Raw genomic sequence first — 16,854 nt, forward strand, 5'->3', positions numbered from 1 at the left:
CGCTGGAAGAGGTGGATTATATATTGGTCAACCAACTGGAATGAATGGCAAATCTGTGGCAGCACTGCCACGGGTAGCTGAGTACATGAGACCTGAACTGCAAGGCCCATTGTGATCCAAACTGTTTTTATTTAGTGTTGGTGCCAGGGGCGTAGGTGCCATCATGGAGGGGGGTGACAAATTATCAAGGAACAATTACTGCCCTACTAGGACGGTACATAGATACTGCTCCGGCGGGAAGGTAAACGGCGTTTCCATGCGCTGCTCTGTCTCACCAGAAGCGGCTTAGTCATGCTGGCCACATGACCCACATGAGCGCCACAACTCCAGAGTCATCCACGACTAGACCTAACGGTCAGGGGTCCCTTTACCTTTACCTTTAGGGCGGTTCATAAAAACTTTTTTTTTTTTAAAAAAATGCCTGCTCCAAAGCTCCTGTCTTACTACACTAGGGATTATATAGCTATATCTGAAATTTCATGCATATCAGTTAATATCTTGACCCTCCTCCAAGAAAATAGCTGTTTACTTGGCCGTTTTCCTGTGTTGTGAAGGCTGAAATTTCAATTCAGACACACACCCCAGTCTTCCCTGCATGAAGCTAGGACCCCCCCAAAAGCAGTTGTGTTGTGTAATTAAAAGAAGATGAGAAAAATCAGCAAAGCAGTTCTGTGGCTAATTGAACAATTCCTTTAAATAGGGTCTATTAATGAAGTTCACACTTTTGACAACCAGTCTGATGCTTTTGCAGAAAAATATTCTAGACACAAGGCTTTTATTCTTTTATTCTCAAGGCTAAGTACAGCAAACTGGCTCCCTGCCTGTTACGTTACATGCGGGGAAACCCGTGTGGGGTTCCTCTCTCTGTAAAGTCTTCAAGCTGTTCCTGCGCACACCTGACAAATCTGCCCCATTGTCAAAATTTATCTTTCCCCCCATCTCCAGCCTCCACTGTTGTGTGTCCTGGCTGATGGGGAAAATAGAAGATGGATGGCCATCGGTCAGGGATGGTCTAGTTGAGATTCCTGCATTGCCCCAGGGGTTTGGCTAGAAGACCCTCAGGGGTCCTTCCAACTCTACAATTCTCTGGTGCAGGCTTATGCAGAGTTTTAGGTACAGGTTGGATGCAAGGGGTGCATAGGATTGCAGCTCATCTTATGGACCGTCGGCTCGGGAATAAGTCCCACTGATCAAGATGAGACTAGATTGCTGCTGTGCAGTCCTGTTTTTTAAATAAATATTTTCCTTTTCAGATAATACAGAGCATGGTGAAATCACAATAAAGCGGTCTGCTCCTCCCTCCGCCGCTGCCGCCGACAGCGGCATTGATTCAGAATATTCCCCCCCCCTAGATTTCCTCCTCTAAAAACTAAGTGCGTCTTATGGTCAGGTGCTTGTGGAGCGAAAAAATACAGTACCAGACTTTTAGAAGACATCTGAAGGCAGCCCTGTTTAGGGGAGCTTTGATGTTTAATAGACTATTGTATTTTAATATTTTGTTGCATCTTCCGTGATGATCCTTCGATGTCCTCTTTGTGGCTTGGGGCCCCTGGCAATAAACAACATGTGGTGCAGTCTCTACTGAGAGATGACTCTCCTGTTCTCACTAGAGATATGGTACAATTTTTGACCAGGATCTTTGAAGTTAAATCTGGGGTAGTTTGGCCTGTATAATAAATAGTGATTGCCGAGGATTTCCTCTTTACTGTATGTTTTAGAATTATGGTATAACACATATGGACGGTCTATATGGTTTTTATTGTCTTATATATGCCAATAAAGGTGTTGAATAAAATTTGAATTGAATATTTTGTTGGAAGCCGCCAGAGTAGCTGGGGAAACCCAGCCAGATGGGTGGGGTATAAATATATTATTATTATTATTATTATTATTATTATTATTATTGTTGTTATAATTATTGTCATCATCATCATTATTATTATCATCGTCATTATTATTAATTATATCATATATTTAATATTAATATATTTTCTTTCAAACTTCAATAAAATTGATTGAAATAAAAATCTCATTTATTTAAATAGGAGAATTAATATTTTCCATATTAATCAATGGAATTTCTATGGTTTTGACTGGATTGTGCTGGTATATATTTTTCTACCCGGGGTCAAGCATATTGGCAATGCAGCTACAGTAATGGCTCAGCTCTATTTGAGTTCAAATAGTTCAAAACTATGGGAAGGAAATAAGAATAATGTAGCCGACTTTAAATGAAAGCGTAAGTTACCAAAATGGTCATGTGAACAATTGAAATCTTTTTCTTCTTCTAAAAATGAGGCCCTTAAAAAAGCGTAATTTCAAACAGTCACCAATGGGATGCAAGGAAACATTTCAGCATTTCAAAATCATTGTTGAACTTGCAAGCAGAATCCCTTTGTAAATCAGTTCACAGTCCCAAGAACAAAAACCCATTCTGCTGTAGTAGCCTGCTTGGGGTTTCCCCAGAATTCTTCCACTTGAGTAAATAAAATATGATTCTCAATCCACGTTGGTTAATGCACAAGTTCAGTCTCTCTGGAACTTTTCTATTCCGCCTTAGTTGTGGGTCAGGAACCCTAGTCCCAAAACAGTTGCTTCTGCAGCCGCTTCAAAACACAATTTCAGGATTCTAGCTGCTTCCTCTCTGGCACATGAGCCATGAGTCTTTACCTGGGGGTGCAAGAGGTGCGGGACACCCAGGTGCCGAATTCTAAGGGGCGCCTGGCACCCGTTGCTGAAGCTGCCTAAGCTATTAACTATCTACCTGTTATGAAATAATAATGTTGATCAAGCTAGAAAAGCAGAATACATATAGGTATTACCGAAATGTATGCCCACTGTTTCACTAAAGGACTTTCGACTTTGTGCGCTCATTTACCAAAGACGCACCGCGCCAGCGGCATCACTTGTCATTCACAATGGCAGCGCTTGTCAGACTTGAGGGCGCTGGGTGGATCTTTGCACCCTGGTGGCAACATATGCTAAAGACTTCCCTGCACATGAGAAAACTCCACCCGCCTTCCATGTGCTATGCACTAGAAAACACAGACCTCACTGTTGACACTAGTGTTACACGCCACCCCAATCTCCACTGAGCGACTGCACGAGATCCCAGGGGCTGCAGCACTTACCCAGGGTTGTGCTTCCACTGGGAAGATCGAGCCACAGCGGAAGCCGGTGCCTTTAAGAAATATGGTTTATTAACACAGATTTACACCTGGAAATCTGCAGTGGATGGGGTGCTGAACATTATACCCCAAGAGTGTCCCCTTGTTACCCCTCTCATAGGTTCAGCAAGCTTGGTTCCAAAGCAACGGTCTATAATGGCCCCCGGTCTCGTAGTGCAGCTTCCTATAGCCGGAGCCAAGATGACCTCCAGGTCCTGCATCATGGACTTCTGGCCTGCTCAGCAGCTCCTAGAGGACTGACCTTTGCTCTTCTCCTCAGCACACCTCTTCCCCCCAAACCCAAGCTTCCTGTAAAACAACACTTTCCCTTGTCACATGCATAAGCCGCCTCAGGGATTCCTTGTCCGGCACAGTTCTGTAGCTTGCATAATTTCCCCTTCTTATACCCAAATGTTAGCTAGATTCTGACATTCATTCATTTATTGGGTTTGGCGGGCGGGCGTCTCCCCATGAACTAATAACAATATGGTGTGAAAGTAGCCTCAGAAGAGTTCAGCAATGTGGGTTTTGAATTACACTCGCTGCACCTGCCCTTCGGATACGATCGTAAGGTGCTTGCAAAAGTGTGTGACAAAAGATGTCACCCTTCAGAGCAGCCTTTCACTCTTCCCCGGGCACAAAAACAGAAGAAGAGGCAGGTCCTTCTGCTTAGCTGGCCCCACCTATATGTTGAGCTCCTTACCTGGAGGGCGGGCAGCATTCACATAGGGAAAAGGTTAAGAACTCAGCTACTCAAGAAGAGCAAAGGGAAAGAGCATTTGGCTTCGAAGGGTGAGGACGTGTGTGTGGTGAGTTTTGGAAGGGAAGCGAACCAGAAATATGTCTTCAACAACCACCGGTTCCAGTTTACCCAGCGGCATGAAGGTCCTGGCTACTTTCCCTGATATTCTGGCCATCCCTGAATTTGTAAGTATGACTTTCCGCTTTTAAAAACAGAACCTGGTAACTAGGACATTCCAGTGCAAACCTAGGAACATTTACTTAAGTCCGGCTGTATCAAACAAGGCATTCCCCCCTGCAGCATGTGTCTTGGGATTGTGGCTTCCGTTTCTTAGCGACTTTCTGAGCAAAGTGTCTAGATTTTTTCCAGGTTTGGTTAGCTCTCCCCCTTGTTCTTTCATTTACTGGAACATTTACAGTACTTTTCACTATGGTCCCTTTCTTTAAAAACATCAAATTAGACTGGTTATCAAATATTTAAAAAGAACTGGGAAAGAAACTACACCCAAATCCAGACGCTGATGGGATTTGAGGGGTTTAAATTCTGCTTCTAAATATTTTGCCTTGTTTCTGTGCATATATATATTCTGAGAGCATGCTAACTTATTTGACCTTCAAGGGTATATTCTGCTGCGCAAATCCGTGCATGGAAACAGGTGTACCTCATGCAGGTGTGTGTAGCATTCAAGCAGCTAATTAGTCAGGTGAACTGGTGGCCTATGTAGTAGAGCAAATCTTCAAGGTCTGGTGAGCATGCAACTTACTGGGAAGGCACGGTTTGTTGCTCTCTGGCATGAAGAGAGCTGGCAGGTTACTCAGTTACTCTACTTTTCATGTTGATAGAAACCCATAGTGCAAGTGCAAAGTTTGGGCAGTGTAGAGCTAGAAAAACGGCAGAGAATTAGGCTGCTTCTGTCCAATGCTATTTTGCAGGTGGGATCTAGTTGATCGTTGGCAAATTCAGGATGCATAATAAAAGTGGATTTGTGCTGTTGTTAAACAACAACAACAGATTAGTTGCACAATAACAGCCATGTTTGGTGGTTAGGAAAGTGATGGGAAATGCAGAACTCCAAGTGCCCCGGTTTCTGAATTGATCCCGGAATGTCCCACTTTCCCTTAGGATGTCCCTGTTTTCATTGGAGAAGTGTTGGAGGCTGTGGAGTTATCCAACCCCCGAGCCGTCTGAAGGCAATCCTGTATAGGGAAGGTTTTTTTTGTTTTTTTGTTTTTAAAGTTTAATGTTTTATTATGTTTTTATATATGTTGGAAGCTTCCCAGAGTGCTGGGGCAACCCAATAAGATGTGTGGGGTATAAATAGTAAAATTATCATTATGGAATGGGACGTCCCTGTTTTCACCAGAGAAAGGTTGAAGGGTATGGAAATGCATTGGAAAGTGTGGATTGCTGAGGTGATGTCATATAACCTCTTCACAAGCTGATTGGCATAAACGCTCAATAACAATGGATGTTGTATCACCTACCTGCAAATTTTGTGCAAGCAAACAAGAATTAATGAATGCTCAAATTTGGAAGAGACTTAAGTGATGGTGAGGGGTTAAGCAGGAATGGCAACTCACCCAGCTCTTACAGTAGCTAGCTTAAAAAGTAAAGGTAAAGGGACCCCTGACTCTGGGGTTGCGGCGCTCATATTGCTTTACTGGCCGAGGGAGTCGGCTTACAGCTTCCAGGTCATGTGGCCAGCATGACTAAGCCACTTCTGGTGAACCAGAGCAGTGCACGGAAATGCCGTATGTGTGTGGAGTTCCTATAACCCAGGCCAAGAAATAAATTCAGACATGACTCAGATTTTTGCTTGGGTTTTTGGCAGAATTTAGGCCACAACTTTATTGATTACAAATCAAGTGAGTGGTTGCATAGGCTCTGGTTCCAAAGCTACCTAGAGTAGCGCTGACTCAGGACGCACCTTGAGTCAGCATCCAGGTTCACACCTGGGACGGGGTACCTGACTGATGCCTGCCAGCCAGGCCCTGATTCCCCCCATGTGTGCCCAGAACTATGGTGAGGGCACACCCCGCTTGGGGGAATACCAACCAGTAGTCCAATGGATTCCTTTGGGAGGAATACCCGGGGATAGGGTGGTATCAGTTCATTCCTCCCCTATCAGCATGAACCAGAGCTTATCCACCAACCTTACAAGGTGTGACGAATTGCTAAGCGGCCGGCAAAACCCAAGTGGCAACAGCCAATCAGCCAAGTGGGGAAAATTCCTGCCATCCCCACGACACACGATGGCATAGCAAGGTCAAGCGCAAGCCCTAAAATTAGGGAGTGGTGGGCGGGCATTCTAATGCATGAAGCAGGAGAAGAAGCCTCTTGACGGCTCGGGCAGGTGGTCCATCTGGCTCCTTTGACTGACATGCCCTTAGTCCAATTGCACCCCACAGATGGACCACCAATAGGGTGTTGTGGCTGTTCCAATTGTCCCCGCCCCAACACCTAGTCCTGGTTGTCGGGCCCACCACAACACATGCCCTCTCCTGCAGGGAGGACCCGATTTACCTTCCCGCCAGAGCGGTACCTATTTATCTACTTGCACTTTGACGTGCTTTTGAACTGCTAGGTTGGCAGCTAGCTTAAATTACAGTTAAATCCTCTAATATTAGCCTCATTGAGTTCAATGAAAAACATGGCTATTGCAGCCTTAGGGGACAATGCTCCCTTCCATAACTTTCCATGCCAGGAAAGCATTTATTGCCCTTCCATCTAGCCCTTCTTTCAAGATGCTCCAAGTGGCAGTCTTCTCTCTTTCATTTATAATCACAATAAACCTGTGAGGTAGGTTAGGAGGAGAGTGTGTCAGCCAGTGAGCTTCACGGCTGGGGGAGACTTTAAACCTGAGATTCCAACACATTATCTATTACAGCTGAACAGCTGGGTTCTACTTGGGCCTTGAGCAGTGTGAAACAGGCAGAAATTTTGGCACCAAAGTGAAAAGGTTGCAGCTATTGACTTTTGATCTGTTGTGTTACATGTCTGAGGTACAGGAGCCCAGCTGAATAGGAGCCCCAGGACTGTTTGAAGAGCTCATTACATCTGCCTGCTTCTAGAGCCTGTTATTTTACCTAAACTTTTGTGCCTCTTATCAAGGCTGCTAATATACCTTTAAAACATATTCAAAGCACTTTCTTTCCCTCCAAGCATTCTGGGTACTGTTAGTTTACCACACACACACCTAAGCTGCAATTCCTAGTGACCCTTCACACACTACAGTGTCCAGTGCTTTAAAGGTAAAGTTTGTACACAGTCCTATGTGCCTACCTCTGTTGCAGCCACCGGATGTGTGGTTTAAACAATACATGATTGTTTATTCATTATTTGGCACCTTTTCAGCTGTAAAAGGTCCATGTATGATTTGGGGTAGGGCCAAGGTATGTGTGAGGAGGTCTAACAATTTGCCCTCATGCTGATCCCCCACCGCTGTCCAATTTAAGGCCATTTTAGATATGACAAATAAGCACACAAGAATGCTAGTTGTGTGATTATTGTCACGTCTGCTTTGGCCCTTAAAACAATCCCTCATATAAAATGATAACAATGTTAACAAAATGAATGAATGGAATCCAGCCATCTTACCTATGTATATAAAGAAACTAGGCATAACAGATTGCTTGCTGCTAAAAGGAAATGGATTTGCATAAGTATCTATGTTTTCTTTTACAAGCAATATATTGCTTGATATTGTTGATGCTGCGATTTCAGAGGTAATTTGTATATTGGTTTAAAGAACTAGATTTATATTTCTTTGAGAAACTAGGTGGCCACACCGACTGCAGTGTGAGGAATGCCAAGCTTGCCCAGGCAATCTGTTTAACGGAGGGCATAAGAGCCAGTTCCTAGGGGCCTAGGTCCCTTCTGCTCCCCCTCGCCAATAAAATATTTGAGGGGACAACACACCCCATAGTGGATGGGCATTGCCTTTCAAATAGTTTGTGTGCACCATGTCTTGTGATCGATTATGCATGGTGAACCTTACCTGCCTGTCTCTCCCCCCCCCAATATTTTATTCAAATTGCTACCCCGTCGGGGGGGGGGGCTCTGTTAAATGTGACCACAGAAAGGTTTAATGGAGGAGGGTAGGTGCTTCACCCAGCAGTTTAGCAAGCTCTGTTAAACCTTGATGCAGGCTTGGCTTGTTGCAGGAGGGGAGGCAGAAGTGCTTGGGGCAACCTGTTAAGGGGTGGGTGAAGTGTGAAATAGTTGGGGGGGGGTTGGGGGGAAGGGGCGATTGCTAAATGGATAGGTGGGGTTGGTGAGCAGAGGGAGCAGGGGTGGCAGACCCTAGTTAAACATACATATTTTTTTTAGAGAGAAGGTTTTGCATTAATATCAGAAGGTCGGCGGTTCGAATCCCTGTGACGGGGTGAGCTCCCGTTGCTTGGTCCCAGCTCCTGCCAACCTAGCAGTTCGAAAGCACGTCAAAATGCAAGTAGATAAATAGGAACCGCTACAGCGGGAAGGTAAACGGCGTTTCCATGTGCTGCTCTGGTTTGCCAGAAGCGGCTTAGTCATGCTGGCCACATGACCTGGAAGCTATACGCCGGCTCCCTCGGCCAATAATGCGAGATGAGCGCGCAACCCCAGAGTCGGTCACAACTGGACCTAATGGTCAGGGGTCCCTTTACCTTTACCTTTACCTTAGGAATATTGAATGGTTTATATAGCAGGAGTGTGGCATCATTTGCTATCCTTGATATTATTTGCTATTCCTTGATACCCTTGCTATCCTTGATATCATTTGCTATCCTTGATATTCTATTATTATTTAAAGTTTGTATGGCTGTAAAAAGTAAAATGAAAAGAAAAGGATTCCTCCTTTGAACCTATTGTCAGCAGCTGGTGAGAGTGAGTTGAATAGATGGATATCTTTGGTCTAACATGTCAAGGGGCCCGGAAGATCAGATTTTGGGAGCTCTCTCTGCAGAAGTCCTTTGTCCCATCTAGTTTGGCTCTAACCACCAAGTCAGCGCAGTGTTTAGCCATCCCTTTCATTGGGGGAGTCCCCCACCAGCAAATCTGGGTCCACTTGGTTACTGCTACAACAGGTTAAACTTTGGGGGAATTCCAACACCTTTGCCAGTGCTTTTGTCTTGGGTTGCTAGGGGTTGGGAGGATGGGCTAGTGGAATATCTGCTTAATGTTGTCACCTCTGCGGACAGTACCTGGACCTTTAACATCTGGACAGCATGCAGAAATTGAGTTTTTGTGCACTTTCTGAATGGAAACTTCCATCTTGGGGGAGGACCTCTCTCTCTTTTTTTTGCACAGTTGTCTAAGTGACTTCTGGGTCTGTTTTTTGTTTTTTTTAAAATACAGCAACCCTAACCCTAGCTTTGCACTATAAAAGTAAAGTAGGGCATTTCTACGCAGCTTTGGGATGTGATCTTGCTGTCAAATAGACGTGTGCACTCCTTTGCAGAGTCCTCCATTTGTAGGGCAACTGGAGGGCAGTCCTCTATTTTGAAGGATTACCCAGCCCTAATCTGGTTTAAGGACAGAAACACCTAAGGAAGGAAGGCCATCTAGATAGCAAACACCTTATCTGGCCACAGTTTTCCCCACTGTGGTGCAATGTATTGTGTTTCTATTTAAATGAGAGCAATTATTTTGAATTTTGCATCTATACATACAGATCTTCCAAGCATGGGCATAGCTTGGATCCTCAGTTAGCTACATATTTTTATTGATTATAGGGGGGGCAGGTGTCCCTCCCTGCCCCCATCTACGCCCATGCCTCCAAGTGTTCCTATTTTCCAGGGACAGTCCTGGATTTACAGAAGGTGTCCAGGTTTCTGATTTGATCCTGTAATAGATCAAATTAGTATGGTTTCAACAACAACAATTTATTTATACCCTGCCCCAGCCACTCTGGGCAGCTTCCAACATATATAAAAACACAATAAAACATTAAACATTACAAAAAGCTTCCCTCTACAGGGCTGCCTTCAGATGTCTTCTAAAGGTTGTATAGTCACTTATCTCCTTGGCTAGGGAGGTTGCAAAACTCCACACCCTCCAACATTTCTCCATTGAAAGTAGAGACGTTAAGGAAAAGCAAGACATTCTGAGATCAAATCAGAAAGCAGGATGGCTTCTGTAAATCCAGGTCTGTCCCCAGAAAACAGGGACACCAAGAGGGTCTGTAGGTGTGGGGCAGGTAAAGACTAGACTGAAAGGCGGTATGTGGAAAGCCTAATGCACATTGCCAGCAATCAGCCGAGTGGGTAAGGCCAAACCAGCATTTGATGCAACCCCCACTGTCTTTTGATTGCACCCTCTGAGGACTGTACATTTGACTGCTCCACTTTACTGTTATTACATGTAGGAAGATGGGAAAGGAACCAAGAGGTTACGATGCATTTCTGGAGGGCAAAACAAATGTAGTTATCATCCTGGCAATCCTGTAAATCTATTTTAATAGCCTCTTAAATGGTTTTTATGGCTTGAGAGCCCCACACAATACACAGAGAAAGGAATGCAGAGCTAAAAGCAAACTCAAAACAGGGCTGCCTTTTCTGAGAAAGGGAGATTGGCTGGAGGGAGGAAAGATCTGTGCCAAATGGGTGAAGAGTTTTATGCCTGCCATAGATCGTGGGGGTGTCCCCCATGTCTCTATTACATCTTCCTATAACCTGGGGCCTTCCAGGTGTTGCTGAACTACAACTCCCATCAGCCCTAGCCAGCATGGCCTATATGGCTAGGGATGATGGGAGTTGTAGTCCAACATCATCTATAGCAGGGGTGGCCAACCCCCAAGAGACTGCGATCTACTCACGGAGTTAAAAACTGGCAGTTATCTACCTCCTTTTGGGGGGGTTCAGGTCAAAGTTGTTGAGCTTTGTTTAGGAAGGAGGAAGGCCCATTTTTGGAGGGTTCGGGTCAAAGTTGTTGAGTTTTTTCAGGGAGGAGGTAAAATGTTGAGCTTTTTTAAGGGGAGCCACAGTTGTTCAGCTTCTTTGTGGGGGAGCCAATTATCTACCAGTGATCTACCGCAGACGTCCAGTGATCTACTGGTAGATCACAATCTACCTGTTGGACATGCCTGATCTATAGGACACTAGGTGATGAACTTGGAAAAGTTCTCAGAACAAAGCTGTCTCTGGAATGTACAAAATGCGTACCAACACCCAGCCGAGAGAGAGAGAGAGAGAGAAAGAGAGAGAGAGAGAGAGAGAGAGAGAGAGAGAGACTTTCTGGAGGGTAAGAGCAAAAGGATGACCAATCTGTGTGCCTGTTGCAACAGCCCATAGCTCCCAGCACGCCCAGTTCTGTTTCCCTCTGTTAAGCAAACTGATAAAAATACACCAGAGCCCTATTGTGGAGATAGCAAGAACTAAAGCTGGAGCAGGTGTTGCCCACCCAAGGAAAGATTAGGGAATGGGTGCAGAAATTTTGCAGCTTAAAATCCACTTCCCACCCAGTTGACACAATAGCAGAGAATCTGATAGGGAGGGGAGATTAAGCAGAGGGTGGCTGCGAGGGAGAGAGGAGAGCCCAGTGGCTCCAGAGCTTGTGGGGAGGGGAGAGGAGGATTAATGGCCCGGTGGCTCTGCGTTGTGCAGCGGTTGCCAGAAACCTGTTAAACCAGGCTGCCTGCCAGGGAACAGAGACTCCAGCCCCCCGCCTGCAGCATGTAAAAAGAAGAAAAATATTAGAAAGCTGTTGAAAAGGGTGGTGGTGGGGTTTGTCCATCGCTGGCTTGCGTAACTGCGAAGGCCTCCTTCCCTCAGGGACCTCTGTCCCTGTCCCCTGCCAGCTAACCCAGGAAGGGATATGGGGTCGTGGTGTGCAGCTGAATGAAAAGGTCAGGGTCCAATGTGAGGCAGCTGTAAAGAAGGCAAGTTCCATGGGAGGCTTTCATGAAGGAAAGGTGGCAAAAATATAACTTCCAATATCTCAAGGCCTTTTATACAAATCTATGGTGTGTGGCCGCACTTGGAACCCTACCTGCCTGCAGACTGTCTTGCCAGACTGGTGCATGCTCTGGTTATCTCCCGCTTGGACTACTGCAATGCGCTCTACGTTGGGCTACCTTTGAAGGTGACCTGGAAACTACAACTAATCCAGAATGCGGCAGCTAGACTGGCGACTGGGAGCGGCCGCCGAGACCACATAATACCGGTCTTGAAAGATCTACATTGGCTCCCAGTATGTTTCCGAGCACAGTTCAAAGTGTTGGTGCTGACCTTTAAAGCCCTAAATGGCCTTGGTCCAGTATACCTGAAGGAGTGTCTCCACCCCCATCGTTCTGCCCAGACACTGAAGTCTAGAACCGAGGGCCTTCTGGCGGTTCCCTCGTTGCAAGAAGCCAAGTTGCAGGGAACCAGGCAGAGGGCCTTCTCGGTGGTGGCGCCCACCCTGTGGAACTCCCTCCCATCAGATGTCAAAGAGAAAAACAGCTACCAGATTTTTTGAAAACATCTGAAGGCAGCCCTGTTTGGGGAGGCTTTTAATGTTTAATGGATTGTTTTATTTCGTTTTTCTGTTGGAAGCCGCCCAGAGTGGCTGGGGAGACCCAGCCAGATGGGCGGGGTATAAATAATACATTATTATTATTATTATTATTATTATTATTATTATTATTATTATTTTGTACAGTTGTGGTCTCCTCACCTCAGAAAGGATATTGCAGAGCTGGGAAATGGCAACCAAAAATGATCAGGGGTGGGGTGGGGTGGGGTGGAGCAACTCCCTTATGAGGGAAAGCCACTGCATTTGGAATTTTTTAGTTTAGGGGAAAGGAGACTGAGACAGAGTGTGATAAGAGGTGTGTGAGATTATACACGGGCTGAATCTAGACACATCAAAGAAGCGTTTCAGATAAATGCCTTGTAAACTTTGTACGAGAAATCGGGTTGGCAAAAGCGGAACTCCACAGCGCCATCTGTTGTCACATAAACAACACATGCAAAGAGCCTTTTCTTTGCCAACGTAGCTGAGTCCATATAAAAGCAGGTGGAGGAAGTTTTTTCCTCCCTTTCCCATATTGTGCTAGAACCTGGGGCCATCAAATAAAGCCGAATGGTGGCAAATTCACGACAGAGAAAAGGAAGTGGCTCTTCACACAGCAGGAAAGCAAATAATGCGATTTGCCACCAAAAGGTGCGGTGGTGGCTACCAGCTGGGAAGGTTTTAAAATGGGACTAGACAAATTCGTGGAGGATAAGACTATCCGTGGCTACTAGTCGTGAGGAAGCTTTGTTGCCTTCACTAGCAGAGACACCGTGACTCTGAATGCTGGTTGCTGGAAAACCCATAGAGAACAGGGCTGTTGTGGTTTTCCCATGGTCATCTGACTGGAAACAGTAGGAATCAGGATGCTTGTTTATATAGGCTTTTGGTCTGATCCAGCACAGCTCTTCTTAAATTCTTAATCTCTAAATGAGTTTCTGGTTGAACATCTTAATGTGAAGTTATAGGGAAGGCGAGATGCTCAAATCTAGTGAGGAGGCGCCATTTTCTGGCCTCATAGCTTACCTGGCATAAAAACCGGGGGACAAAATGGCCTCAGGGACGGAGTGGCTGCACCAGAGAATTGACACAAACAAAAAGTTTAAGCCTGCAGTAAGGGACCCAGGTGGCGCTGTGGTTAAACCACTGAGCCTAGGGCTTGCTGATCAGAAGGTCGGCGGTTCGAATCCCTGTGACGGGGTGAGCTCCTGTTGCTTGGTCCCAGCTCCTGCCAACCTAGCAGTTCGAAAGCACGTCAAAATGCAAGTAGATAAATAGGAACCGCTACAGCGGGAAGGTAAACGGCGTTTCCATGTGCTGCTCTGGTTTGCCAGAAGCGGCTTTGTCATGCTGGCCACATGACCTGGAAGCTATACGCCGGCTCCCTCGGCCAATAATGCGAGATGAGTGCGCAACCCCAAAGTCGGTCATGACTGGTCCTAATGTTCAGGGGTCCCTTTACTTTTACCTAGCTACCTGGTGGCCCTCCAGATTTTGATGGAATTCAATTCTTATAATCCGTGGCTTGATCAAGTTGGAATCCAAAAGAGGAGACTGAGAAGAGATCAGGCAGCCATCTTCAAATATCTCAAGGACTGTCACATGGACAACGGAGCAAGCTTTTTTCTCTCTCCTGCTCTTGAGGGCAGGACTCAAACCAATGGCTCCAAATTACAAGAAAGGAGATTCAGAAAGAACTGATCGGGAGACCAGGAAGAACTTTCTGACAGTAACAACTGTTTGACAGTGGAACATTCTCCCTTCAGAGGGTGTGAACTCTCCATCCTTGGAGGTTTATATGTAGAGGTCGAATGGTCATCTGTCATGGATGCTTTAGCTGAGATTCCTGCATCACAGGGGGTTGGACTAGATGACCCTTGGGATCCCTTCCAACTCTACAGTTCTATGATTTGATAAACATCTGGAGGACCAAAGGTTCCCTACTCCTCCTGTTCCAGAGACCTCCATCAATGAAATGACCCTTGTTTAAGAAGAACCTTCCACGCACTGAAGTTTCTCTTGCAAATCCCCCAAACGTATGTAGCATTGCCCAGAAATGTCTTCGGAAGCCCCCATTCACCTTGCCATATGTCATCCTGTCCTGATTCTACCCTCCTCACTGCACTCGTCATAGAATCGTAAAATTCTAGTCCAGGCATGCCCAACAGGCGTAGAGAAAGTTGGTAGAGATATATTTTTCTAAGGGAACTTTGTATGCCTGTTTGAAGCAGTGGCGTAGCTAGCCGTTCGGGTGCCCGGTGTGGCGTGTGCGTCCTGCAGCTGGGGGGTGGGGCGAGCTGCCCATGGGGGAGGGATGAGCCAAGGCAGGGTGTGTTGTGTGGAGCCTGTCCACAGCCTCCCGCTCAGCTGTAGGGCGGCCGAGGCGGTGGGCAGATGCAAGCCCCGTGCTGCTCAAAAAAGCAGTGCAGAGCTTGCAGGCAGTCCACCCACTGCCTCTCCCTCAGGAGAGACGCATGGCTCAGGCATGCTGCAGGCCCTGCAGTGTGGCGCCCAGTGCCCCCCACCTCACCTAGCTACCAGTGGTGTGGGAAGGGGGGTGCAGTGGGTGTGGGAGGTTTTTTTTTGTTTTTTTTAAATAAATATGTGATGCAGCAGCTAAGAAAGCCAATGCAATTCTGGACTGCATCAAGGGAAGTAATAGTACCACTGCATTCTGCTCTGGTCAGACCTCACCTGGAGTACTGTGTCCAGTTCTGGGCACCACAGTTCAAGAAGGATACCGACAAGCTGGAACGTGTCCAGAGGAGGGCAACCAAAATGGTCAAAGGCCTGGAACCGATGCCTTATGAGGAACAGCTTAGGGAGCTGGGTATGCTTAGCCTGGAGAAGAGAAGGTTAAGGGGTGATATGATAGCCATGTTCAAATATATAAAAGGATGTCATATAGAAGAGGGTGGAAGGTTGTTTTCCGCTGCTCCAGAGAAATGGATACGGAGCAATGGATTCAAAATACAAGAAAGAAGATTCCACTTAAACATTAGGAAGAACTTCCTGGCAGTAAGAGCTGTTCAGCAGTGGAATTTGCTGCCAAGGAGTGTGGTGGAGTCTCCTTCTTTGGAGGTCTTTAAGCAGAGGCTTGACAGGCATATGTCAAGAATGCTTTGATGGTGTTTCCTGCTTGGCAGGGAGTTGGACTGGATGGCCCTTGTGGTCTCTTCCAACTCTATGATTCTATGCCGTGAGCCCAATTTTATTTCTTTATTTTAAAAACATATTTTTCCATGTTGTCACCCCCCCTCAGTGATTACATCTGGGGCAGACCGCACCCACCCCCCCCCCTTCCTACGTCACTGGTCTGAAGTATTCATTGCTAGCAAATGAACCAACCTGCCCATGATCTGGCAACATGCCCTGCAGCAGATATTAAGCTTGCTTCCCTATAACCCAGAGAGCCGTTCCTGCATTTGACACCAGTCATTCTTGTCATACCACGTCACTCAGAAGTATCCAAATGCAGCATGTGGCTGGGGAAAAGCAGCCCAGTCCAGTTTGTGTGTTGAGTCAAAGCACAGTGTTGCACAAGAAGAGGCGCTGCGGTCACAGGGAAGCTCTAGAACTGGATACAAATTCATACCATAACATGGAGCGTCCGTAACATGAAAGAGCCCTTGGGACCATAAACTACTAAAGAGAATTTATTGTTGCCTAGACCAGGCTTCGCCAGCCTGCTACCCTCCAGATAGGTTGGCCTGCAGAACCCATCAGCCCCAAGGAGCATGGCCAATGGTAATGGATGATGGGAGCTGTAGTCTAGCAGCTTCTGGAGAGCACCAGGTTGGGGAAGGCACTACAGGCAGCCTTCAGGTAGAGCACCTGCAGCCACGAAGGCTTATGGTGTAATAAGACTGTCACTCTTAAGGTGCAAAAGGACATGGTGCCCATAATTCATCATCCCTCACCACTGGTCCTGCTAGCCAGGGATGATGGGAGTTGTAGTGCAAAAACAGCTGGAGATCTAAAGAACAGCAGCCCTGGGTTCTCCTCTTCTATCATCTTCTAAAACAAGATGTATGATGTGATCAGGATGTTCTTCTGAAGACTGTTTTCCAGCACGGGGAAGCCAAATGAATCAGGGCAGGGAAATATGGATGTTCTTACCTAGCGTCAACCAACCTGGTGCCCTCCAGATGTTTCAGACTGGGGCTGATGGCAGTTGGGGTCCAAAGCACCTGGAGGGCACCTGGTTGGCAAAGGCTGATCTTAATTATGTATGTCTCAGAAGGGGCCGATGGGGCTTGTCAGCCTGGGAAGGTAGCCTATCTAGGAGAAGGAAAACTCTGATCCTAAACCTCCACTGCCTTGCAGGACATCTTCGAGAGAAGAAAAGGCTATAAGGAGTAATCCCTACAATAGACATGTCCAAAGTCTGTTTCAGGGGCCTAATTTAGCCTGCAGGTCGATTTAATCTGGCCCCCGTGGCAGTATATGTCCCGGGGCAAAATCCTAAAAAAA

General features: G+C 46.3%; 1 protein-coding gene across 1 annotated transcript in view; it reads left to right on the forward strand.

The window, feature by feature from the left end:
* The first annotated feature begins 3,827 nt into the window (after positions 1–3,827).
* The window catches only part of MAL (mal, T cell differentiation protein), a 32,744-nt gene continuing 19,717 nt past the window's right edge, over positions 3,828–16,854 (forward strand). Inside the window, exon 1 of the mRNA XM_035110685.2 lies at positions 3,828–4,094. Within this exon, the coding sequence (XP_034966576.1) occupies positions 4,008–4,094 (87 nt within the window). The 5' untranslated portion in view covers positions 3,828–4,007. The remainder of the gene's footprint in view (positions 4,095–16,854) is intronic.

This window comes from Zootoca vivipara, chromosome 3, assembly GCF_963506605.1.
Source record: "Zootoca vivipara chromosome 3, rZooViv1.1, whole genome shotgun sequence".
Lineage (NCBI taxonomy): Eukaryota > Metazoa > Chordata > Lepidosauria > Squamata > Lacertidae > Zootoca > Zootoca vivipara.